The sequence below is a fragment of the Barbus barbus genome (assembly GCF_936440315.1).
Source record: "Barbus barbus genome assembly, chromosome: 48".
Lineage (NCBI taxonomy): Eukaryota > Metazoa > Chordata > Actinopteri > Cypriniformes > Cyprinidae > Barbus > Barbus barbus.
In genome coordinates this window covers 6,714,923-6,741,291 of record NC_136726.1, presented here as the reverse complement: position 1 = coordinate 6,741,291, position 26,369 = coordinate 6,714,923, and the positions used below count along the sequence as shown (strand labels likewise).

The 26,369-nt window shown below is 40.1% G+C and overlaps 1 protein-coding gene across 1 annotated transcript in view; it reads left to right on the top strand.

Moving 5' to 3' along the window:
• LOC306866661 (harmonin-like) overlaps positions 1–25,916 on the top strand; it is a 30,395-nt gene extending 4,479 nt beyond the window's left edge. The window contains exons 4-21 of the mRNA XM_079411940.1: positions 1,257–1,395; positions 3,053–3,161; positions 3,424–3,448; positions 3,568–3,625; positions 3,716–3,819; positions 4,095–4,179; positions 4,281–4,340; positions 4,436–4,492; positions 4,858–5,000; positions 5,326–5,391; positions 16,615–16,754; positions 17,026–17,057; positions 23,480–23,521; positions 23,663–23,716; positions 23,810–23,909; positions 24,160–24,269; positions 25,469–25,524; positions 25,690–25,916. Of these exons, the coding sequence (XP_079268066.1) occupies positions 1,257–1,395; positions 3,053–3,161; positions 3,424–3,448; positions 3,568–3,625; positions 3,716–3,819; positions 4,095–4,179; positions 4,281–4,340; positions 4,436–4,492; positions 4,858–5,000; positions 5,326–5,391; positions 16,615–16,754; positions 17,026–17,057; positions 23,480–23,521; positions 23,663–23,716; positions 23,810–23,909; positions 24,160–24,269; positions 25,469–25,524; positions 25,690–25,702 (1,393 nt within the window). The 3' untranslated portion in view covers positions 25,703–25,916. The remainder of the gene's footprint in view (positions 1–1,256; positions 1,396–3,052; positions 3,162–3,423; positions 3,449–3,567; positions 3,626–3,715; positions 3,820–4,094; positions 4,180–4,280; positions 4,341–4,435; positions 4,493–4,857; positions 5,001–5,325; positions 5,392–16,614; positions 16,755–17,025; positions 17,058–23,479; positions 23,522–23,662; positions 23,717–23,809; positions 23,910–24,159; positions 24,270–25,468; positions 25,525–25,689) is intronic.
• The last annotated feature ends 453 nt before the right edge of the window (positions 25,917–26,369 follow it).

The window sequence follows — 26,369 nt, the reverse complement described above, 5'->3', positions numbered from 1 at the left end:
CCATATAATGAAATTGTCTGGATTCCTGTAAGGAAATAAGGATTAATACTGCCTACATGTGCCATCAAAATGTCCCATTTCCAATTTCAGAAATCCTGATTACAAGCATGTCGCATTCACGTGCTTTGCTGTTGGAAAGAATAGGAATTGTGGAGGACGCCAGGTTTCCTGGGAAAATCTTATTAAAGCCAAAATCATAGATATTTAAGATATTTAATTTAGAATAAAATGTAGCATCCCATTTGTTGACAACTATATCATCATTCACAGTGCTATCTTTACAGTTAGCTTGTAGATGATTCTGGATTTTCAGTTAAATACATGCTATTTTGCTGTGTATAAACCATACAAAATGCTTGAAATGGTTGCATTACTATGTGCATGACTTTAACACATGGTGATCTTGCTTTTGTGGGGGAAAAAAAACTAGCAAGGGGAACACAGCATTAGCACTAAATGGTTCCTGCTGGTTTCTCACCTAATTCTTCTAATTATTTTGCAGTTAACATGCCTTTTCTTCTCCACCTGTCTTTTCTGACCGTGCTGACCCAATGAGCATTTCGCTGCCCAATGGTCATGCCTTAACTTTGCTAATTCTATTATTGCATTAGTATTGCATCCTTCTCATGAGCATTTAATATTTTTTTCAATCTCTTTTTTGGCACATTATATCTGTAAAATAAAACCTGCCTAATAATTCTGCACACCTGAAATAAGGAGTTTTTGACTTTCAGCCTTCATGGACAATTATATATCACTTATAAATGATTAAATACAAAATCAATAGTAGTTATTAAGATTGATGTGGTTTGGAATTGGTAAAATGTTCTTGGAAAAAAAAATATGACCAGAATATCAACTTGCCTAATAATTCTGCACACACTGTATAACCATAACAGCAAAAATAAAATGATGAATGATAAAAACATTGACAACCAAATCATTTAAATCATTTCTGCTTTAAAGAGCTTGAGCATTTAAAGTGACAGATGACACAACTGTATACTTAGAATACACTAATATAGTTACCTTTATAATCATCGTTCTTGGTGTAAACAGGCCTTAATAGTGTTACTTCACTGGATGGCCAATTTCAAATGTATTTTGTGTATTTTCAAAATACAAGATACTGTATTTGTATTTAAATACATTTTCCCACACAGTATTTTGTATTTGTATTTAAATAAATTTTTCCACACAGTATTTTGTATTCTATTTTAAATACATTTTGATGTATTTGTGCCCATCTCTGGCAGGAAGTTGAAGGAAGTTCGTCTGGATCGCACACATCCTGAGGGTCTGGGTTTGAGTGTTCGAGGTGGGCTGGAGTTCAGCTGTGGCCTCTTCATATCACAGATAGTCAAAGATGGACAGGCAGGAAATGTCGGCCTGCAGGTAAGTTGTTGTTGTTGTTGTTATAACTCAAATGTATATAAAATGCATTGCTTTCACTGTTTCAGCAAATAATGTCGCATGTACCACGTTTGTGTTGTTGCTACGTTGAAAATGTTGACCCAAAGTACACACTATCTTGTCTTAAATTAAATATCTGACAACAGATAATGTTAAACATTCAAAAAGATGAGTGTTATTTACAAGGGCTGCACTGAAAACATGACAAGTGCGTCTTTTCTCGACTAGGGGGCGCAATAAGCCTTCCTAAATTCTTCCCGTCCTCTGATTCCAAACACACTTTACTTGTCCATTACTGTAGTGAAGTGAAGTGAAGTGACATACGGCCAAGTATGACTTCGTGCTCTGCATTTAACCCGTCCAAAGTGCACACACACAGCAGTGAACACACACACACCGTGAACACACACCCGGAGCAGTGGGCAGCCATTTATGCTGCGGCGTCCGGGGAGCAGTTGGGGGTTCGGTGCCTTGCTCAAGGGCTCGTGGTATTGAGGGTGGAGAGAGCGCTGGACATTCACTCCCCCCACCTACAATCCCTGCCGGCCCGAGACTCGAACCCACAACCTTTGGATTACGAGTCTGACTCTCTAACCATTAGGCCACAACTTCCCCAAAATAGTAATCCTTATGATTAATGTTTGTTCTGCAGATAAAGTCAAAGAATTTTAATGCGGCCCTTGTGTTTCGAGTGCAAAATGTGTCTATTCTGGCTGTTATTAAATTGTTACTGGTAGTTTTAGTACTCTACAGCATGATTTCACCATCCAGCTAGGTTCTGTACAATCACCCCATCAACTTGGGTCAGAAATCTTGGTGTTAATCTTTGATGACCAGCTGACCTTCAAAGACCACGTTGCAAAGACTGCTCGATCTTGCAGGTTTGCATTGCACAACATCCGAAAGATCAGGCCCTTCCTAACGGAGCATGCTGCACAACTTCTTGTCCAGGCCCTTGTCATTTCTAGGCTGGACTACTGCAATGCTCTTCTGGCTGGACTTCCATCAAGCACAATCAAACCTCTAAATGATTCATAATGCAGCAGCAGGACTGGTCTTCAATGAGTCCAAAAGTGCCCATGTGACACCTATCTTTATCTTCTTGCACTGGCTACCGGTTGCGGCTCACATCAAGTTCCCTTCCACTCATTACTACGAATCTACATCCTCTCCAGAAGTCTGAGATCCACTAATGAGCGACAACTCGTGGTACCATCACAGAGAGGGACAAAATCACTTTCCAGAACATTTTCGTTCACTGTTCCTAGCTGGTGGAATGATCTTCCCACCCCTATCAGAAATGCTGAATCCCTGACAATTTTCAAGCGAAAATCTCTTTCGACACTATTTGACTTCATCCTAAATAAAAAACAAACAAACATTGTCTTTCTCTTTATTTATTCCTTCCTTTCTAGCATGTACTTATTTGAACAATGCCTGAAACTTGGTATTATGAGCACTTCCTGTATCTGTTTGCCTCTGAAGAATCGCTTTATGTGTCCCCCAATTGTAAATCACTTTGGATAAAAGCATCTGCAAAATGACTAAATGTAATGTATATGTACAACATTTTTATTAAAATGATAAATTACATATTTTACACATTTTATATGAATGTGGTTTGCTGTGTTTTCTTAAGGTTGGCGATGAGATTGTGCGTATTAATGGCTACTCCATCTCCTCCTGCATTCATGAGGAGGTCATCAATCTCATTAAGACCAAGAAGATTGTGTCTCTGAAAGTCCGCCGTAAGATTTTTCAGTTTCATATTGTCATTTGCAGAGCTGAATTTATTAATTAGAGCAAAAATGAACTGGCTCTAATTCCACTGGGCTTAATCAATTGATTTAGCTCTTAATTGCAGTGATTTAATCACCGTTGAACAGTTCATTTGGAAACTGTGTCTTCCTTCAGAGAATTAATTATTGGGATTGTGTTAGCCAAATATATTAATTATTCATTATTTATCTATGTTTTTCAATTATTCCCATTGTGACACTCTCTTCACAGACGTGGGAATGATTCCTGCCAAGAGGTAATTTAGTGTTATTAGTCACTTGAAGTATACAGTATTCTCTGATATGTGGAAAAACTTTTATTAATGTTCTCTCTTTCCATAATGATATTGCTAAATTATAAATTTGCTATAATCAGCTCCTCTGAAGACCCTCTGAAGTGGCAGTTTGTGGATCAGTTTGTGTCTGAATCAGGGGTAAGATTTTCCTTCTTGCAGCATCCTATTTTAAAGCAGCTCAAGTTTTTTTTTTTTTTATTTCATCCTGTTTTTATTGTCTCATCTCAGGAGAAAAAGACTAGTATGGCCGGGTTGACTTCAGTTGGAGGGAAAGAAATCAAGGAAAAGAAAGTTTTCCTTAGTTTGGTGGGCACCAAAGGCATGGGAATCAGGTAAGAGAGAGATTGGTTTACTCTAACCTTAAACACCACTACAGCACACAGATTAACTTCATTGAAAACTATTAATAAAACCCTTTATTTATTGGAATTATGCCCCCAAATATGAAAAATGTGATGAAGTATACACTGCATTTGTATTTGTACTGAAATGCTTTTGTGTTTCTTGTGTCTTCACAAAAGCCTACGTTGAATCATACTTCTGTTAGTTTAACATTGTTGTGACAAAGAACGATTTCCTAAATATGTATTTTGACTGTCCATTATAGCATATCTAGTGGACCAACACAGAAACCAGGCATCTATGTGAGCAATGTGAAGCCGGGTTCAGTCTCAGCTGAAGTGGGCTTACAGGTCATTTCATTTATGTCCCAGATGGAACTGCATTAACAGATCATTACTGTTTGATTTTAGCATAGTAACTCTCTATTATGTGTGTGATTGTGTGGTTGTAGGTTGGTGACCAGATTGTGGAGGTCAATGGGGTGGATTTCACCAACCTCAGTCATCAAGAAGTGAGCAGGATCTTGCTGAAAATGTCAAACAGTTAATTAAGAACCTCTTTGCATTCAAATTGGTAACCGTGTCGGCTAATGTGTTTTTTTTTTAGGCAGTGCGAGTGTTAAAGAGCAGCAGGAGTCTAACCATCACTGTCCTCACTGGAGCTGTAAGTTCACTGAGAGCCCACTAATATATTTCTGCCATCAGAACATCTCAAAGACCCACTGCAATGCTTGTATCACTCCTTGAGTGGCTGTATGGAAAATAAAACCATTTGCTTAGTATAAAGCGGTTTTAACTGACAGCTGTATATGAGGGCAATACATTGAGGAGATAATGTTTGTATTGTACTGTAAACATCTTCATTTTTTATTGGTGTCTTTGTCTTTAACTCGTAATTTTTCACTTTAGAGATGTAATAATGTAGGAGTTTCACAACATAAGCTTTTTTGCTTCATGTCTGTGATCTGTAGAAGATGTATTGTCCACATATTTCTGTGAAAGTATTGATTTTTCTACTGTATGTTTCAGGGAAGAGAGCTGTTTATAACGGATGAGGAGCGGCTGGCAGCTGAATCTCATCGTGAGCTTGAAAGACAAGAGCTAATGCATCAGAAGAGAGTGGCATTAGAGACCAACAAAATCATCAAAGAACAGCAGGAGAAAGAGCGCCAGTCAGTAAAAAAAAAAACATACACAAGCAGTTAAACCTACTTTACATTGATTCATGATTTCTTAAAATGTAACTTTTATTATAAAAATATTGGGTACCGTTCTCTTGTGGTTGAAACTAAAATAAATATCCACTTTATAATGGTTTTCATGATCATTAAAATACATCTTTACATTACATAATGTATCTATACGTACTTTTATGATGTTAGTTAACTTATGAATCATAACCACTTATGAAAAGGTGACAGATAATAAACAAATCTGCATTAAATCTGCTTGAATATGTTATCAATTTTATTGTTTCAAATGTGCAATATTTTGCAGGAGGAAGATGGAGATATCACAGAAGACTGCAGAGGAAGAAGAACGCTATCACAAAGAGAAGGAGAGGTAATGTGTAATGTTGCCAAGCAAAAACATCTTCAAAGTAAATAGACATCAGAAGGCAAGAGTCGAGCAAATTGATGTTGATGAAATCATAGATGTGAGGAATGGAAGTACAGATTGTTCTATATGTATTATATTGTAGGTCTAGTTTTCACAGCCTATTGGTTTTGGTCCAGTGGAAATATGTTAAAATTAGGGCTGTCAATAGATTGCATTTTTTAATCGCGATTAATCGCACACTTTTTATGTGATTAATCGTGATTAATCGCACACTTATCATGAAATTAAGCATATACCATTTATCACGCTTAATATGTTAATTTTGTCATTATTTACTATATCCAGCAAAGTAAACCTAAAGATTGAAGGGCGATTCTCACAAAACTGTATTTTCTGCAAGTTTATTTCAAAATAAATTATGTTTTATTAACAAGGTTCGGGAGGAGCGCGTCAGATACTTAGCCTAATTAACACAGGAGGTTCCCACTCCTGTTAATCAATGTCCGGCTATAAATACAGCAGACATACCTCTGTTAACTCGACGGATAATCAGCATCCCTCCTCCACCCCTTCTCCACTCAAAGAAGGCATCACTAGCGTTCTCACCACACTATGGGGGGGGGGGGGGTACTCTGGGTTCGGGCCATTCCTGAGCCCAGAGCCCTTCCCTAGGACAGCACGCCAAATACGCATTACCTTACTCGTGCTAAATATATGTAAGTGTGAACTCGTGAAATTTTGATATATTTAAAAAACAAAAGGACACTTTTTGTAGCTCAAATAATAGAGCATGGCGCTAGCAACGCCAAATTCATGGGTTCGATTCCCAGGGAAAGCAAGAGCTGATAAAAATGTAAAAACTGTAACTTGAATGCAATGTAAGTCGCTTTGGATAAAAGCGTCTGCTAAATGCATAAATGTAAAATGTAAATGCACTTGGGAGACTCCAAAAGGACACCAAAGAAGTTCATATAATTGATACATGTGTGCACACTGACTAAACACAGCAACATACACAAGACAAATGTGTCTGTGCATGAATACAACATATGATCTGTGCGTCAAGAGCGCTCAAACACAGTGTATCAGACTACACGTGCTTACGACTCCTGTACATCACCGCAATCGTCTTTACCTTGATTGCAATTCTCAACCATCAAAATTCAAACATCAAAAGAAGCTGGTTTGCGTTATCCAGCCGAGAAAACGTAGTTTGCATATCATACAGTGGTGGGATGTATTAATGTTACGTTCAGTCTGTATTTCACACTGCGCGACGCACTCTCGCGCTCTTCAGAACAACAAGAGTAAAATCTTTCCGTGCCACCGGCAGCTGCCACTCGACCTGGCACGGCCATACGCGCATGGAACTCGACCTGTCACCGTTTAGAGGCAGTTGCCACCGCTATATGCGCCTGTCACCGGAATCAACGCGACTATACGCATCTGCCACTGGACTCCTCACGGTTAAACACGCTCGCCTTGTGACCCGTCACAGCTGTATAAGCCGGTCACAGGACTCATTACGGCTATATATAAATGCTCTGAATAATAAATCTTCTGTTTCGCATATGGCCGTGCCAGGTCGAGTGCCATGGGCATATAACAGTGACAGGTCGAATGCAGGTCAAAAAGATTTTACTCCCTCTCCAACAAGTGTTTTAATGCAAAACACACTTAAATTAATAATTCACTGAAAACACTACGTATCTATTCTCTCCGCCATCTCTTATGTAATCAGCCTGGTTTTTATGAGATTCCATTTGTGCCAAAAATTAATCGACTGCTTTGTGCTTTGTGCTATACATTTGTCTTTGTCTACAGTAATTGCCTACTATATTCAAGTTCAAGTTCAAGTTGAGCTTTATTGTCATTCCGCCACATGTCGGGACATACAGTGGAACGAAATGTCGTGCCTTGCAGGTGTTACGGTTGAGTATCCAAGGAAGGCCAGGAAGACAATGCAGATCCAAAGTAAATAGACTTTAATAACAGAAAGGAGACCAATCGTACCAATATCAAATACTTTTACTTACTTTTACTTTTGTCATTTAGCAGACGCTTTTGTCCAAAGCGACTTACAAATAAGAAAAAGTAACTAAAACTAAAAAGTTACAACTCTATAAATACTATATACCCACATATTAAGAAAATAAAGAAATTAAATAAAATTGACACATGCATATAACAACATTTCAATAATAAACATATAAATTTAAATTTTTTATAAAAAGCGATACTACTATCCCTTGCCGGTGTCCCTGCCCAACATATAACCCAACATAACCACAATAGGAACATAACTTTAAGACGAGACAGGGACAAAGACTAAACTGAATGCTTATATAGGAACTAGAACAAAGGAGCTAACTAGATAATTGATTAAACACAGGTGATGAGGATGATCGATAATTAACTAATGACTGGGAAAACCAAATATGGGCAACAGAAACCAAACCGTTACAGCAGGACCACGGTGCTACATAAATACAGACGTACAACAATGAAGTAAAAAAACACTATACACCTATACACAACTAACCTACTGACAGATTTTAACTATAAGTATACTATATATAAATATTTACCCTATACAAACTAAAAAAAAAAAAGATAAAAAATACAAACTATATGAATGCTTCACATAAATACTGTACATGTGCAAAGAGAAACATTTTGAGTCAAGCAGCTGGTTGGGGAACAGTGCAGGATGATTTGTAGTGCATGAGCATGTAAACATACATATATTGCTGAGTCTTTTGTGGGACTGTGTACACGCAGCAGTGTGTGTAAAGTGTCTAGTGCACATAGATGAGAGTGTGTTACTACAGGTGGTTTGTACAGGCCCACTCAGCTGTGTGTAGCACACTTCGAATTGCACAAAAAAGTTCCATACAGTTTTTTCTTTGGTGTGGTAAGGTTTGGGGTGGGGGGTGGTCCATGTTTCAGGAGGTAGGGGTTTGCATTGGGTTTCAGAGAGGGGGCGGGGTGGTTTGAGTTCAGGGCTCTCACAGCCTGGGGGAAAAAGCTGTTGAGCATTCTGGCGGAGCGGTCTCTGATGCTCCAATACCGTCTTCCTGATGGTAGAAGCTAGAAGAGAATGTGGGAGGGATGGGTGGAGTCCTTCACGATGCTGTTGGTTTTGCTGGAGCATTGTGTAAGGAAAATGTCCAGGATGGAGGGGAGAGGGGCACCAATGATCTTTGCAGCTGTGTTCACTGTCCGCTGGAGGGTCTTGCGGTCAGCAGCACTGCTGTTCCCGTACCAGACAGTGATGCAGCTGGTCAGCACACTCTCAATTGTGCCCCTGTAGAATGTGGTGAGGATGGGTGGAGGGAGACTTGCTCTTTTCAGCCGACGGAGAAAGTGTAGGCGCTGTTGTGCCTTTTTGGAGAGTGACATGGTGTTAGTGGTCCAGGTGAGATCCTCTGTGATGTTCACACCCAGGAATTTAGTGCTGCTGATTCTTTCCACAGTCGAGCTGTCGATGGTCAGTGGGGGGTGGTAAACGGAGTTTCTCCTGAAGTCCATCACAACCTCCTTTGTCTTCTCCACATTGAGGGACAGATTGTTAGTTCTACATGATTCAGCCAGCTGCGCCACTTCCTCTCTGTAGTACGTTTCATCGTTGTTGCTGATGAGACCTACCACTGTTGTGTCATCAGCAAACTTGATGATGTGGTTGGAGTTGAACTTGGCAGTGCAGTCGTGGGTCAGCAGTGTGAAGAGCAGCGGGCTGAGCATGCAGCCTTGTGGGGCACCTGTGCTCAGTGTGGTAGTGCTCGAGGTGTTGTGGCCGACACGGACTGACTGAGGTCTGCCGGTTATAAAGTCCAGGATCCAACTACAAAGGGAGTTGTTAAGGCCCAGCAGGTTTAGTTTATTTATGAGCTGTTGTGGGATTATTATGTTGAATGTCAAGCTGAAGTCAATGAACAGCATTCTAACATAGGAGTCTTTATTTTCTAGGTGGGTAAGAGCCAGGTGGAGGGTGGAGGAAATTGCATTGTCCGTAGAGCGGTTTGGGCGGTATGCAAACTGGAGCGGGTCGAGTGTGTTGGGTAGCCTGGTTTTGATGTTGTGCATGACTAGCCTCTCAAAGCACTTCATCATGATTGGAGTCAGTGCTATGGGACGGTAGTCATTTAGACAGGACACAGGTGATTTCTTTGGTACCGGTATGATTTTTGTGGATTTGAGACATGTGGGGACGACTGCCTGGCTCAGCGAGGTGTTGAAGATATCTGTAAGCACATCTGTCAGCTGTGCAGCACAGTCTCTCAGAACAAGACTTAGTCTGTCATCTTGTTCTGTCGTCTTGTTCTGTCGTCCAAACTGTCATCTTATTCTGTCGTCCTAATTATCGTCTTATTCAGTCGTCCTAATTGTTGTCTTATTCTGTCGTCCTAACTGTTGTCTTATTCTATCGTCATAACTGTCATCTTATTCTGTCGTCTTTACTGTTGTCCTAACTGTCATTCTAATTGTCGTCTTATTCTGTCGTCTTAACTGTCGTCTTGTTCTGTCGTCTTTACTGTCGTCTTATTCTGTCGTCCTAATTGTCGTCTTATTCTGTCATCCTAACTGAAAAAGAAACTTTTCATGAAAACCTTTTCATTTTTTTGAAAATGGCCCGGTTCACCCTGACGCAAATGCGTCCATGATGCCACGCATGAGGCGGAATTAGAGGTTTCAGCCTGAAGGGGTCTCATCTTGAGAAGGCCCAACCAAAGAACTGGCGATGCAGAGACCATGAGGCCCAGCATCCTTTGAAACGATTTGAGTTGGTAGGAGGCTCCAATCTTGAAGGAAGCCGCGAGCTGCCATATGGCCAGAACGCAATCTAGTGTTTTGCTAGCCTTTTGCCATCATACGGGCGGAGTCGAAAACCTTCCCCAGGAACAAAGTTCGTTGGCTGGGGGACAGGGAGCTCTTGGCTAAATTGATCCTGAGTCCCAAGTTCTCCAAGTGACTGAGGAGGAGGGACCTGTGGGCTACCAGCTCTGCCTCCGACTGCGCCAGAATGAGCCAGTCGTCGAGGTAATTCAGGACACGGATTCCCATCTGTCTCAGAGGGAAGAGAGCCGTGTCTATGCACTTCGTAAAAGTGTGGGGAGCTAGAGCCAGCCTAAAGGGCAGGACCGTGTATTGATAAGTCACTCCCTCGAAGGCGAATCTCAAGAATCGTCTGTGATGGGGGGCTATCTGGATGTGAAAGTAAGCGTCTTTCAGATCCAGCGAAAAGAACCAGTCCTCTGGGTGAATTTGCGAGAGAATCTGTTTCAATGTAGTCATTCTGAACGGCCGTCTCATGAGGGCGCGGTTCAGACATCTGAGATCGAGGATGGGCCGGAGGCCGCCATCCTTTTTGGGGATGAGGAAGTAACGGCTGTAGAAGCCTGACTTGCTCTGAACTGGGGGAACTATTTCTATAGCTCCTTTCGCCAGCAAATTCTCTACCTCAGCTCGCAGAACGTGAGCGTTGCTGCTCCGCACTATGGTGGAGACCCTGCCGCTGTACCGCGGGGGTCTTCGAGCGAATTGAAGTGTATAACCTCTTTCTGTAATCCCCAGAACCCACTGTGACACTCCGGGGAAGGCCCACCAGGCCTCGGCCCGTGTGGCAAGGGGTTGGATTAGTTCAGGTGGTGAGTTGACTTGTGGGAACTCGACACACTCGGTAATTGGAAGAGGAAATTTGCTCTCTTTTTGAAAATGTTTGTTTTTTGTTTTTCTCGCTATAACAGCGGCTGTATGTGGAGGCACTTTTGGAAAGGGCACCCAGAACTGAACGGGGTGCTTGAAGGCATAACAGAGGGCGTTTTGGAGTTGGTCCAGCCTCTGCGAGACCTTGCCCCCTCGTCTTCTTTCCTATCGGATCAGGACGATGCCGAAGGCGCAAGGTCCAAGGTCAGCTTGGGCCGGGGTCCCTGACGTTTTGGATAGGGGTAGCGTTTGGCCGAGCGGGAGCGCTGCCGAGGCTCAGGCTTCTTTGTAGGCTGAGCGGGCGACGGCGCAGGTTTAGCTGGCTGTTGCGCTGGAGCAGTCTTGGGGCGACTTGCGGCCGTTGCAGAGCCAGACCGTTTAGGCAGGAAGTGTTGCTTAGCCTGGGATGACTTCTGAGCCGCGGTGAATCGCTCTACAAAGCCCTCGACGGCAGGTCCAAAGAGCCCCACAGGGGAGACCGGTGCGTCGAGGAAGGAGACCTTGTCAGCCTCCTTAATTTCAATGAGGTTTAGCCATAAGTGGCATTCCAACACCACTAAGTTGGCCATTGAGCTCCCAATGGACTGTGCTGTAGCTTTGGTAGCTCTTAAAGCCAGGTCGGTGGCACTGCGCAGTTCCTTGAAAACTGCGGGATCAGGCCCGAACTCGTCCATGGTCCGGAGGAGTTTGGCTTGAAAGACCTGTATCACAGCCATGGAGTGAAGCGTTGAGGCGGCCTGCCCGGCGGAGGAGTATGTTCGTCCGGCGAGGGCGGAAGTCATCCTGCAAGGCTTGGAGGGATGAGCAGCCTTTGCTTTCCATCCTCCGGCGTAGACCACTCCAAACCCAGCTCGTCAACAGCCTTAGAGATGATGCGGAAGATCTCGGCATCCATCCCTGGCTTTGCTTCACTGGGTTCGGCAGACGAGGAGGGGGCGGGGTCGATGGTAGAGCCCGATATATCCTCCGCGTTCAACGCTATTAGAGACATGCTGTCATCTAATAGCTCGTCCTCAACAGCACCGAACGAGATCACATCACTCGCACCAACCGAGGGATGCTGATCCTCTCCGAATCCTCTCTGCATAGCGGGGGCGAGGCACGCGGGGTCTGAGCCGGCTTGAGCTCGCTCGCCGCTGAGTGCTTAAGCCCTTTACCCCACTGTTTTTTCCCCACAAGTCCCTGGGAGGAAGAAAACGGGAGGGCGCGAGGGGCGGAGTCGCTCTCTGAAAAGAAAGCGATCCGAGCGCGCAGAGTCATGAGACTCATGTTCATGCAATATGAACATTCCATCTCGCTCAGAGCGGCTTCTGCGTGTGATTTACCCAAGCAGGAAACACACTCTGAGTGGCCGTCGGCATCGTGCAGAGAAAGTCTGCACTAGATGCACTGATGGCGCGGCATTTGCAACAACGCCGCGATTGCTCTTTTAGAAGAAATTTGCGCTTCTTGAAGGCTCGCCGGATGGCAGCAGGGGACGAGCTGGCGTCTGCTTTGATCGCTGAAGCGGCTCGACGAAGCGGGCTGGATCAGCAAAGAGCAGGAAAAAAGGCAGCCTTCCAATCCGCAGCAAGGCGTTTCAACGGCGAGCGTCTGGAGTCCTGGATCAGCGAAGAAGTCGTCGCTGAAGGAGAATTGATCTGTTTTCCTATGGCGAAGCGCCTGCTTATATAGCCAGATGACCCCGCCTCTTTTGGCGGGCTCTGGCGGGCTTTGCCACCATAGGCTCGTGCAGTGCCGCTGACGAGCCATTGGTTCGTTTTTTATTACTGCACGAACCAATGGCCGTGCAGTCACACTGCGTGATTGAAAAAGTCTTCAGTCCTCGGAGAAAAAGGAGTTTTCCCCATAGCGTCTAGCGACACAGTACGAGTGAAGTATCGACAGGGAACTGTAATTTACCAATAGGTTTTTTCACGTTCCAAAGGTTGTAGTATGTTCCTAGATACAAGACTGACTTATTACATGTACGATTTTGCCAATACTTCCTGTCATATATGTACGGTACACAATTATTTTCATAAAAAATTACTGTAGTACAACCTTTGGAACATGAAAAAACAAAAACAAAAAAACAACTACTGATTAATTACTAGTGAGCAAAACTGACTAAATATAGTTACAGCCTTTGGAACATGACAAAACCTTCTTGGTGAATAACTGTAGTTTATAAAAAAAAATCTATTTGTGTACTGTACATACAGTAAGGGAGATACTGTCAAACTCTCACCTGTAGTAAGTCATTCTTGTAAATAAGAAGACACTACAACCTTTTTCTAAAAGTATCTGTGCACTGTACATACAGTAAAGGAGATATTGGAAAATCTCACCTGAAGTAAGTCAGTCTTGTATGGAGCCCTGAATGAGACATGGTGGTGGGAAAAATTCGGGCTGGGAGGAAAAAATATTTTTCAAATGTTTTGCGTTCCCTCGCAAAACTTTTGCGTTCCCTTGAGAAACTTTGTGTTCCCTCGCAAAACTTTTGTGTTCTCTTTCAAATATCTTTGCGTTCCCTTGCAAAACTTTTGCATTCTCTCGCAAAACCAGTTGAGTTCGGACAAACTTGCATTAATATGGTTATTAATATTAGCCTATTCATTTTATTAGTATTTATTATTATCGAATTTGGTCCTCCAGTGTCTGTTTTAATACATTAAGCCACATTAAGCGTTTTAGAAAGTCCCAAAACCATGCCTTGAACTAACCACTTACTGTATTTCTTTATACTTGAGTCCAAGTTCAAAATAAAAACTTTATGAGCCACTCCATTGTGAACATACCAGCTGTATGAACGTTTCATTAGCCTACCTTAAGTGTTTTCTGTGGGGAAGAAAAGACTTAACGTTCAGGATGTTGTGTTCATATTCTGAACATGCGTTCATATTCTGCTTTATTAATAGTAATATTAATTAAAAAAGGTTATTAATGTTAGCCTAATAATTTTTATCAGGATTTATTATTATCGAATTTAGTCCGCCAATGTCACTGTTTTAATACATTAAGCGTTTTAGAATGTCCCAAAACCGTGCCTTGAACTAAGCACTGACTGTATTACTTTATTGAGTCCAAGTTCAAAATAAAACTCTATGAACCGCACCATTGGCAACATACGAGCTGTAACCACAGGAAGAGTTTGTCAGAACTCAACTGGTTTTGCGAGAGAACGCAAAAGTTTTGCGAGGGAACGCAAAGTTTCTCAAGGGAACGCAAAAGTTTTGCGAGAGAACGCAAAACATTTGAAAAATATTTTTTCCTCCCACCCCAAATTTTTTCCCCTCAGCCTGAATTTTTCCCACCACCATGTCCCATAAAGGGCTCCGTAGTCTTGTAATTAAGAGTGTACTACAATCTTTGGAACATAACCCTTTTGATAAATTACAAAAAAAAAATTCTAAAAATATTTACTACACAAACAGTAAAGGAGATATTGGCAACATCGCACCTGTAGTAAACCAGTCTCATAACTAGGAATGTACTACAACCTTTGGAATATGAAAAAAAAACACTATTGGTAAATTACTATAATTTTTTCTAAAAATATTTGTGTTGTACATATAGTAAAGGAGGTATTGGCAAAATCTCACCTGTAGTAAGTCAGTCTGGTCACTAACAATATAATACAGCCTTTGTAACATAAAAAAAACATTTTGGGGAATTACAGTATTTTTTCTGAACATATTTGTGCACTGTACGTACAGTAAAGGAGATATGAGCAATATTTCACAAATCATAAGTCAGTCTTGTAACTGCAAATGTACTACAACCTTTATAACATGAAAACAATAACTTTGTGTACAGTAATTTGTATGAAAATAATTGTGTACTGTACATATATGATGGGAGGTATTGCCAAAATTTCACATGTCAGTCTTGTATCTAGGAACATACTACAACCTTTGGAACATAAAATAACCTATTGGTAAATTACAGGTTTTTTCCATAAAATATTTAAATTGATATTTAACAGTAAGGGAGATATTGGCAAACTCTTACCTGTATTAAGTTTTGTAACTAGGTACATACTACCTTTGTAACATGAAAAAGCCTTTTTGGTGAATTACAGCAGTTTGTTTCTAAATATATTTGTGCACTGTACGTCCATTGGTATTGGCAAAATTTAGCCTGTAATAAGTCAGTCCTCTACAACCTACAACCTTTGTAATATGAAGAAAAAAATACAGTAGCCTAATTTTTTTCATGAAAATATTTGTTTACTGTACAGACAGTAAGGGAGATGTTGGAAGTATATTGTCTAAGGTAAGATATTGGCAAACTAGATTTAGTCAGTTTGCCCACTAGGTATTTACTATAGTCCTGTATACATGAATTCTAATGAATAGTCAAATATGAAATGTGAAACTAACTTTACCGCGCTGAAGAAGATTATGATGACAGAACAAGACGGTACAAGTAAAGAAAACAGTAAAGACGACATTAAGGACGACATAATAAGATGACAGTTATGACGACAGTAAAGACAACAGAATAAGATAACAGTTAGGACAACAGAACAAGATGACAGTAAGGACAACATAATAAGAGGACAGTAAGGACGACAGAATAAGATGACTGTTAGGACGACAGAATAAGATGACAGTTAGGTCGACAGAATAAGATAACAGTTAGGATCGACAGAAAAAGATGACTGTTGGGACGACAGAACAAGACGACAGTTAGGATGACAGAACAAGATGACAGTTAGATCGACAGAATAAGACGACAGAACAAGATGACAGTAAGGATGACAGAATAAGGCGACAGAATAAGATGACAGTTAGGACGACAGAATAAGATGACAGTTAGGGACGACAGAATAAGATGACAGTTAGGACGACAGAACAGGACGACAGAACAGGACAACAGAATAAGATGACAGACAGTTAGGATAACAGAACAAGACGACAGAACAAAACTACAATAAGGACAACAATAAAAACGACAGAGAAAAAGCAGGCAGGATGACAGATTAAGACGACACCAAAAGACAACATACACGCCAACATATACTGATTTACCTGAACAAGTAAGCAATGACTGTAGACAAAGACAAATATATAGTGCAACACACAAAGCAGTCGACTCATTTTTGGCACAAATGTAACCCCATAGGTTTTCTTTACATTAGCCCCGTTTTGTACTTTCCTGGAGTTTAGCATCCTAAAATGATCTGATTGCAAACAGAGAAGCGAAATCGGGAAAAAAGGTTTAGAATAGAAATTGTGTTTCAGTAATTTTGCGTTAATTGCATTACATTATTTTAAAGCGTTAAGGGTTTTGAATTAATCACATTCGTTAACGCATTAACGATGACAGCCCTAGTTAAAATGTGTTGTATAATAAATATGACACTGAGAAAATTTAATTTTAACAAATTTTATTTATTGTTAAATGCAAAAGAGGTCAACTTCTTGACATTTTTGTTGTGTTTTGATGTTCATTCCAAATATATATCTCCTCAGAAATTATTTAGCAAACTTGTCAGGATAGATGTCCATTGAATGTATGTGTTGTCTGTCTCAGAATTGAAGCCGCAGAAACGAAGCACCACAAAGAGTGGGAAGAAGATTGGGGTTCCAAAGAAAAATCCAAATCTCCTTCCCCTTCTCCCTCACCCCCACCACCTGCACGTAATGCACCTTCACCCAAACCCAAAACCTCCAGTAAGTTGACAATACCTACAAAACCTCTCCAGTGCATGAACTTTGAACACCCTCAGTAGAACTACACTATTCTCTAAAGATCAAACAACATGTTACCCTTTCCCAAAAGGTACCCATAATGCACTTTGCATTAATGTTACTCCTTTCTCCTCTGCATGCACAGATGTGCATTTATGTTGGGAATGCATCATCTCTTTGTGTGATCTTTGTCTTTCTGTCTGATCTTTTGCCTTCTTGTTGTGCCTTGTTGATCAATTCCTGGTTCCATCAGCTGCTGAGTCCGATGAAGAAGAGACCGGAGAAGTAAGTAAATAATTCAGATGGCTTTACAGACAAAGACACCCTTTGACAAACTTACCATTTTCCAAGACCTTTCAACTGCGTGTAGTCTGTCTTCTTTGTTTTTTTGTTTGGTTGGATCTTTTGGTAGCTTTTAGATGGATGAATCTGCAGAATACACCATATCATGGTTGAGCATGGGACTTAATGTATCATTCTTGCTCTCTTAGCGTTCGGTTGGTTCTACCGGTACGAAGGAAAGTTGCCTACACTCAAAAAGGTACACTGTGTGTGCAAGCATGTTGTGCTGGTTTGGTGTGCTAGAACTATGGAATATGTTGTTAATCTTGGAGATATGCCCGAAGTTATGGTTTGCATGGAAGTTGGATTGACCTTGGTTCAAAGTCCACCAGGTGTTCTCAAATCACTTTGGATATTTAGAAAGGAAAAGAGACCAAAAAGAAGAAGATGTCCAAGACTGACACTCTCCCAGCTGAGAAAAAGAACAAGAAAGAGATGGAGTTTGAGCTGAAACTTGCAAAGGAGAAAGAAGAGATACTTGAACGGGAGAAGCAGATGAAAATCAGCAGACTTCTGCAAGAGGTACCAGAATTTTCCCAGTGAGGTTACAGTAGGGTTTTTTTATCAGATTGTACTCCTTGTTTAATTGTGTAATTGATTCAGTCTCCTTGGCACTTGACCTTTATTGGTCAAATGTACCCATGTGAAAAGCTGTACCCTTTCCAGTGGCAGTCCAACAAGTTCTCATTGGTATATCAAAGTTTCCATATTTGGGTGTGGCTTTACTAATTAAACTAGGTGTCAGAAACTGAGAGGGAAGATCTGGAAGAGTCGGAGAAGGTGCAGCATTGGGTGGAGAGGCTCTGTCAAACCAGATTAGAGCAAATCTCCTCAGTTGAAAATGATTCTCCAGAGGTAAAATCTATCCAGTTCCAATCCAAAATCCTGATGTGTGTTGGTCTTCTAGTCCATAGTTCAATTCAGTTCTAAGCAATTAAAATGTACCTTCAGATGTCTCCAACCCGTTCCCCCTCATCAACTGGTCCCACCAATCGGAGGTTCCCTGGAGGCTTGACCTTGGCCACTACTGATCTTGATGACATCAATTTAGATGATGTGGACCAGAGTCTAAGGCAACCTTTGAAAAGACTAGCCCCAACCCCACCTACATCCAACCAAGCTTCCCATCCCTTACCACTCCCTCCACCCTCTCCCCGTCTTTACCACACATCCAACTATCGCCCTCCATCTCCAAGAACACAGCTCCCAATGCAACCCAGTCCCAGACCAGCTCCTCAACGCCCACCTTCTCCACCAGCCACTAGGGTGCCCCCTTCCTCAATAGGTGGTAGCCGACATCCTCCTGCCACCCCGCTATTCTCCTCCAGGGGTCTGTTCTCATCTCAGCCACCTCCCCCGCCACCACCTCCTCCCCCTCCACCACCACCGCCTCCTCCTCCACCACCTCCTCCACCCCTGCACATGGAGGACAAGTACCATGCAGGGCCATCCAACTATACCCACTCGCCAAACTTGTCCGAACAGGGAAGCAGGTTTGGGGACAATGGTTACCGACAGAGAGGGGGCTTCCACTCCACCATTCCCAGTGATCTCTCACGCCCACCCAGCCCGAAGGCTGACTACAACTTGACGGTTAGTGTAGTTAATGCATTTGGCAGTGTGAGAATTGATTAAGTATGTCGTATAGGGGTGAGAATCTTTATTTCAATCCAATTTGATTCCAAAATTTATTCCATCACACATGAATATTGCTGTCTTCACTGAAGAACACTGCAATCTAACATTTTTTTTACCCACCTATTATGTTGTACAGACATGCATGCATGCCTTGAGTGTGGTGCTTTGCAGATGAGGTTAACAAGTATTAATTTCTTGTTAAAGTTATTTGTCAGGAAACTGATAATCATTTTGGGAAAAAAGCATGCTGTCATTCGGTTTGATGATCTTGAAAGGGTAGTGATTCCTATCACTGTTAGACTGTTGAATACTTTATCCTTGTGGCACAGGTGATGAGAAACACATCTCATGCTAGCAGGATATCCACCTCTAATAATCCACTGGTGAGTCCTCAGTTTGTAAATGGTACATGCTGCTCTGGGTCTTCTGCTCCATTTTTAGCACAAATCAGACTTGTCATGCTTGTGTAACATACAGTATGTAATGTCAGCTTAATGCAAACTAGCATCTCTTTGAAGAGGAAATATTGTCCAACAGCTCTCCATGCTTATATTAGGAGATTACTGTGGCACAACCAACAAGAAGTGCATTTCTAATTGAATATAGTTGGTACATATCTTATACACTCTCAAAAACTAGGGTACTGTCACTGAGGCGGTACCATTTCATAAGCTACCAATTGCTATATGAAAGGTTCCTAAAGTCTTGTGCTGTGTGGTGTAGATTGCGTGATTCTTGAAGTTAGATCATGCCCTGACCTTAAGATTGTGTCCCTTACTGCTAACCTCTACATAGCAAATTGCCCCCAGCCCTCCAAACCAGCGGAGACAGATAAACCCTGTCATGTCCAAACCCATCATGCTACCAAGTCAGACCTCACATAGACCCACACTTCGCTCTGAGACCATGGTGAGATGGCAAGTACCCATGTGTGTACGTGTGATGCATGCATAAGATACTCATTGGTTGGATTGCTGTTTGACTCACTGATTATAATGAGTTTTCAAACTCAAGAGGAATAAATAGATGCTGCTTTTACTGATTGCACTGATTAAGAAGGTGGAAGCAGAAGGACAGAAGGGGGGAGAGATGAAATGGAGATTTACCTCAATTTTTTAATCTGCGCACACAATGAGACTTTCAGCATTAAAATGTCTTTGATTGATCAACCAGACAGACCTAGACCTGCTCTCCCTTTCCTCCTCCAGAAAATCAGTCCTGCTCCATCACATCACAAAAGAAACTAATCGCTCTGCCCTGTCCTTGTGCCTCCTTAATTAAATGAAAGAGTTCTTGCCAATTATGTGGTTGTTTTAAAGGGGTAATAATAAGGGCAAGAAGGAAGACCTTTTTGCCTTAAGGTGTCTCTTCAGTCTTTATTTATTATTGTTAAATGTGTTTGCTGAGGCTCAGGGTTAGAGATTTGATCAAGATTACAGTGGGTTTTTGTTTTATTTTTATTTTTTAAATCACATGGACCCATTTCTCAATACTAAGGTCACCACATCTCACTGACCTCACTTCAAATGGTGAGCACAACAGACATCTATGTGGGCTAAACTGTGGACCATTTCCATTGCTTTGGGACAAAATACATTCAACTGCCAATTTTTTAATTACTTGAATTGTCAACCTTTGCTATTGTTATAGAAGCTTAACTTGATTTGTATGAAGTGTTTTGGTAGTTTTAGTGCATATTAGTTACGAAATGTACTGCTATGAAAGTTGGTAAGAACTATGTGAAGAGTTTTGAAAAAGTTACCAAAGTATTGAGAAATGTGTCCTAGTGATTATAAAAATACTGTAACTTTTGCTAAAGCCTAATAATCTGTCTTATTTGTTCACTCTTATCTAAATAACTATGTGTCCTTTCAAAGGATCCAATACTCTATCACCTCACCCTCTTCCCAGCTAACAAAAACGAGTTGTCAGAACGTTTTGCTTCCATTAACATTTACATTTATGCATTTAGCAGACGCTTTTATCCAAAGCGACTTACATTGCATTCAAGTTACAGTTTTTACATTTTTATCAGCTCTTGATAAAATTCTTTTAGCTCTTTTATCATTAAGTTATGAAAACGTTATTTCGGAATGTTTTGTACACATTGAAAACGTCTAGTTTTTTTTAATGTATTAAGAAAGTTTTTTTGTGGGGTTTCTGCAAACGTAACAGGAACATCCCATCCTACCATTTTGAAAACGTTATTACGGAATGTTTTGTACATGTTCAAACCGTCCAGTTTTTTTTAATGTTTGAGGAACATTCTAATCTACCATTGTCATAACATTATGAGAACCTTATATTTAAATGTTCTCTCTGTTTGAAACACCCATATTTTATGTTATGAGAACATTTTTTACTGATTATACAAACGTTATACAAACACGCAGCTAATGAGAATACTCGGATCCATACATAACGTTATGATAACATTATATTTCTAAAAACTTTTTATATCAACATTAGGAGGCGGTTTCTTAAATATGCTGTAAGAAAGTTTTATTTTAACATGATGAGAACAATCGTGTACAAAACACATCAAAATAATGCTCTGAGTATGTTGTTCTAAGACCGTTTTCTTTTAACGTTACAAGAACCTCAATCGTGTACAAATAACAATAAAAAAAACGTTCCGAGAGTGTTGTTCTAAAAACGTTTTCTCTTACCATTACGAGAACCTCAATCATGTACAAATAACATCAAAAGAACGCTCCGAGAATGTTGTTATAAGAATGTTTTCTCTTAACGTTACAAGAATGTAAATCAACGTTAACGTTGTTAGAACATCCTATAAACATCATTTTAAGAATTTTCTGTCCTAACCTTTAAATACCTTTAAAACAATGTTAATGAAAGTTGTGGGAACGTTCCCTGTTAGCTGGGTTTACTGCACTCTATGGAATGGGAAATCAGTGCAGTCGGTGTATTTGTAAAGCTCACAGACACCTGAATTCATAGATAATTTACCACGCTGAGGCAATCCTTTAATGGCATGTAACAAATGCAATTTTAGTGTGTGTGTGTTGTTGTGCTGTGTTTTTAAGAGCCAGTCATAATTATGTGTTTTCAGACCCCAGAGATGCTCAAACGGATGGTCACGTACAACACGTCCTTTAAATCCAACAAGAAACAAGTAACTGCCATCATTACTTAGTATTACAACCCCTCCTCTCTTTCAACACTCTGGTCCTTGAGTGAAGTCTCTGCTGTCTGAATGTGTAGGCCTATATTACATTTCTAACAATATTTCCCTGGAGGATATTGGTAAAATGTATCCTTGATGTAATTTAAAACTAGTTCCCTTTCAATACTCGCATTGCGTCAGTTGTTGATGCTTTGGGGAAACTCCATTTCTCTGAAATACTGAAGCTACGAAGAACATTTCCTTGCTGACTCCAAATACAAATAAGAATAAGTAGAAGCCTTCCAGCTCATCATGGAAGAGCCCCAGGAGCAGATTATGGCGCTAACTGCGGTCTCAGCTGAGTACAGCACAAGAGGATTCCCTGGTACTGTTTTCCCACAAGGACCAGCGCCCCTCGTCACGTGGTCTATACGGCATGACTTAGTGGTTCTGACCTTGTCAGCCTAAAACCTGACTCTTCTCGCCTTTAAGCAATCCTGCCCCAGTATGGGCTCTTGGCAGTTTATCTAGGGCCCTCATTCCTGACTGCCCATATACTGGGCTCGCAGGATGGGTTCTTCATTCTGCGCTTGTAGCATGGCGCTATTGGATTGAATTCCCCAAAGTGTCAACAACTGACGAAGTGCGAGTGAACTGTATTGAAAGGGAACCAAGATTATGTTAGTAACCAAGTAGTGTATATTTTATTCTATTCTGTTCTGGTAAATGTCTACTTCATTTCTAGTGTTAAACATTTATGTTATAAACATCTCTTTAAATACTCAAGGACATCAGGTGTATGATTGCAATATTGTGCTTATATCGGTTAAAACATTATATTCAACTTTCCATGATACTTAACTGGTCTCTCAGTCACACTTATATATGCAATCATGCAATCATACTAGTTTGCTGCAATCATACATGCTTTGAAAGCAGCCTTTGAGTGGATCTCATATGCACTGCACAAATGAGACTCCAACTGAAGGTTACATTTTAGATTGCCTATGAACCAAATGGAATCTCGGTGTGCATTTTCATATTTTATGAGGGAAAGCATGACCAGAAGTGTTTTTCCATGTTGTTGGTTCTGTGGGTGTTAAATCTTAATGGATTATTTGTCTTGATGGAATGTCAGTGGTTTGAGTGTGTAGTGAATGGAAAAAGCCTTTATATTGTACGTAAACATCATTGCAGATCCAGAACCAACTGGAAAGCTACCAATGGATCCAACAAAGCAAACACATCCTTTCACAGTGTTAATATGTTTACCATGTAATACAGTACTGTAGAAAAGTATGCTGTGTTGTACTGTTTCTAAGTAATTGAGTGATTTTAGCATTGATTTAGATTTATTTAATGATTATGCATTTTAAACACAGATCTGGCTTTGCCTTGAATAGTTTATTAAGAGTAAGTAGAAGCTGCCATTGATTAGATTAGAGGTGACATTTAACCAGACATATAGTGTTCATTTGTCTTTTATTTGAAAACAATGAGCACTAATTTGTTTCTGCTCAGTCCTCACTCCTCAGATTGCCACTCCACATTTTTTACAGACTATGCACACCACTGTTTGTTTTTGCTTTCTGTTTTACAGGGGTTTCAAAAATATGTGGATGATTTTGATCCATATTCCATGGTACTGTAACTCTTTACATTAAACATTTCTCTTTGTGTCCATTTGCCATTTTTACATTGTATAGCACAAATATTCAACACTCACTAAATGTTCCTCTGTGGAGTATTATTTTTTCACCACATTTGCTCAAACTTTTAACAGTTCATGGCTGAGGAGATAGCTGGCAGAGATGTACGACTTTTGAGAATTAAGAAGGTAATTTAGGAAGAACAGAAATGTGAGCAACATATGTCAATGGACAATACGAATTTAAAAATATATATATTCTATGGTATACACATTCTTTAGGAAGGGAAGCTTGATCTGGCCATAGAGGGAGGAATTGACTCCCCATTGGGAAAGATTGTGGTGTCGTCCATCTATGATGGAGGTGCGGCAGATAAACATGGTGAGTCATGCAAAAATAACGTATAATAGAAATTTGGGGCTTGGTTCTTTTGACTTTAAGGTTCTAGAAAACACCCCCAAAACCACAGCAACTGCTTAGAAGCACTCTAAAAAAATACCATGCAAAAATCTAGTTTAGCTCTCTACATTCATTAGTGATATTGATTATATTAACTTGAAACATTTAGTTGTGTTTTAAAATTACCTGCTTTGTTCAGTTTGTTACTGTTATTTTTTGTACGTTATCTCAGGTGGTGTCGTGTCAGGTGATGAGATCATGGCTGTGAATGGAAAGATCCTGACGGATGTGACTTTAGCTGAAGGACAAACCTCATTGGCTCAGGCCTGGAACAGTGGAGGGGTATGACTGTCATTACAATAAAACAACCTATCACTGTAAATCAGATGATCTGTCTCAACAGATTGCCCTGTGGTGAAGAAGGCCATACAGCTCATTGGAGCCAAATGGTTTGCAGTCTCTGCAGTGAATGGGTGCTGACAGAATGAGAGTGCAAACAGCTGATAAAAACATCACGATAATCTACAAGTAGTCCATACAATTTCAGTTCATTATTTAACATCTAATGAAGCAAAAAAACGTGTTTGTAAGAAACAAATCCAATATTAAGACATTTTAAACTTTAAACCGTTGCTTCTGGCTAAAAAACAAGTTAAGATACTAATATTAGTATTAGTAATATGTAACTTTATCATAGCCCATGTGCTCTTTCCTTGTTCTTCAAGATTTTACAGAAGAATCCACACACCTGGGTGACAGTTTGTGACTAATTTACTTTTTGAAGAATAGTATGAATTTGTAGATTTTCATACAATCTGTTTATGCCCCAGTGAGTTTTTGGTTTAGGGTTGGAGCTTCATGTTTAGTTTTTTGGTAAAATTGTATGAATTGACTACAAATTCACTAAAATGTAAAATAGTCACATATTCTCGCAAGATTGGGTTGGAAGAACAATGAAATGTAGTGATTTGCAGTATTATTTGACCGTCATCGATAACAAAGCTGCACAAAGATCTTATTATTTTTATTAGCGTTGACCTAGAAATGAATAATTTCAGAGTATAATGCCATGAATAGCACAATGTAGAATCTTTCTAAGGTCTTAATTGGACAATTAGATTAATTACCGTAATTTCGACATGACAAATGCTACAAAGTCAATTCTGCAGAATTATGTAAATTTTCCTACACATTTGTTACAGAAGTAGCACGTCTGTAGTTATGCATTAATTTTCACTATTAGAAAGTTAAAAGAGCATAAGCTGTTGCAAATGAGTATTGAGTCTAAGAATTTCTCTGGTTAATGTCTGCTATTTGTGTTCATATATTTTCTTATGTTTTTCTAGAAAATGTGAATCACAAGAAAGCACAAATGGTCACACATGCTATAATGCTTTCTTCAGCGAACATCATCAAATATAGATGAAGGCTTGAAGCAGAAATGCAGAAGAATGTAGCAAGAACATTGTGTCATTGTGCCTATCAAACATTAAAACCTTCATATGTGTGTGCTTGACATTTTTTCATGCATGTTCTCGCAGGACTGGATTGACCTAGTCATCGCAGTGTCTCCACCGAAGGAATATGAAGATGAAGTGTATGTATATATATAGGTTTTATACAAAGCAACCTGCTAATTTAAGTCTGTTTCCTTACTGTGTGCAACCTTGTTTTCTTCACCCCTCGTGTGGATGTGCAATACCAACCCTCTCTTAAATATGTCAGATTAATCTGATTTTCATATTTGTCACTCTTTTTGCAGGACATTCTTTTAAAAACTCACCATTGCATCAGTACAACGGACCACAGGGAGAATCAATAGCCATTTCTTAGTAGTAATTTTGCAAAAAGCAAAGAATTTAGTATTTTTGTTGTAAATGAAGCAAATGCAGTTATTCACATGATTTATAAATCATGTGAATCACTGCATTTTAGAAATTCTCTCCTTAGGCTATATTGTTGTAATTTGCAAAATAATAAACATGCATTAACAAAATATATATTTTTTTTCTTTGTTTTTAAGCCTTCTAATATGGTTTATCAATTGAGTTCTTCATTTCAAGCCATAAAAAGGAGATAATATTTTGTGATGACGACATCTTCAGCTGCCCTGATTGGCTTATTTTCACTTAAAACATCTCCAATACCTGTCAAATTATTATTATTAGTGGTCACTTCGTAACTGTCTTGTGTGATTGCCATCAGTCAAGGGCAGTAATAAGGTCCTTTCAATTCAATTCAGTCTCAACCACTTGTATTGTATTCAAGTGCATAACATAACCACTCTATAGTTTCTCACTTCTGGTCATTCACACTGACAGCAGAGTGCAGTGACAAACAACCTGCACTCATTCATTTTCAATGAGTGATTTCTGGCAACACAAACACTTGTAATGGTATTTGGCCAAGTCCAAATAATCACACAAAACGTGCACTCATTGT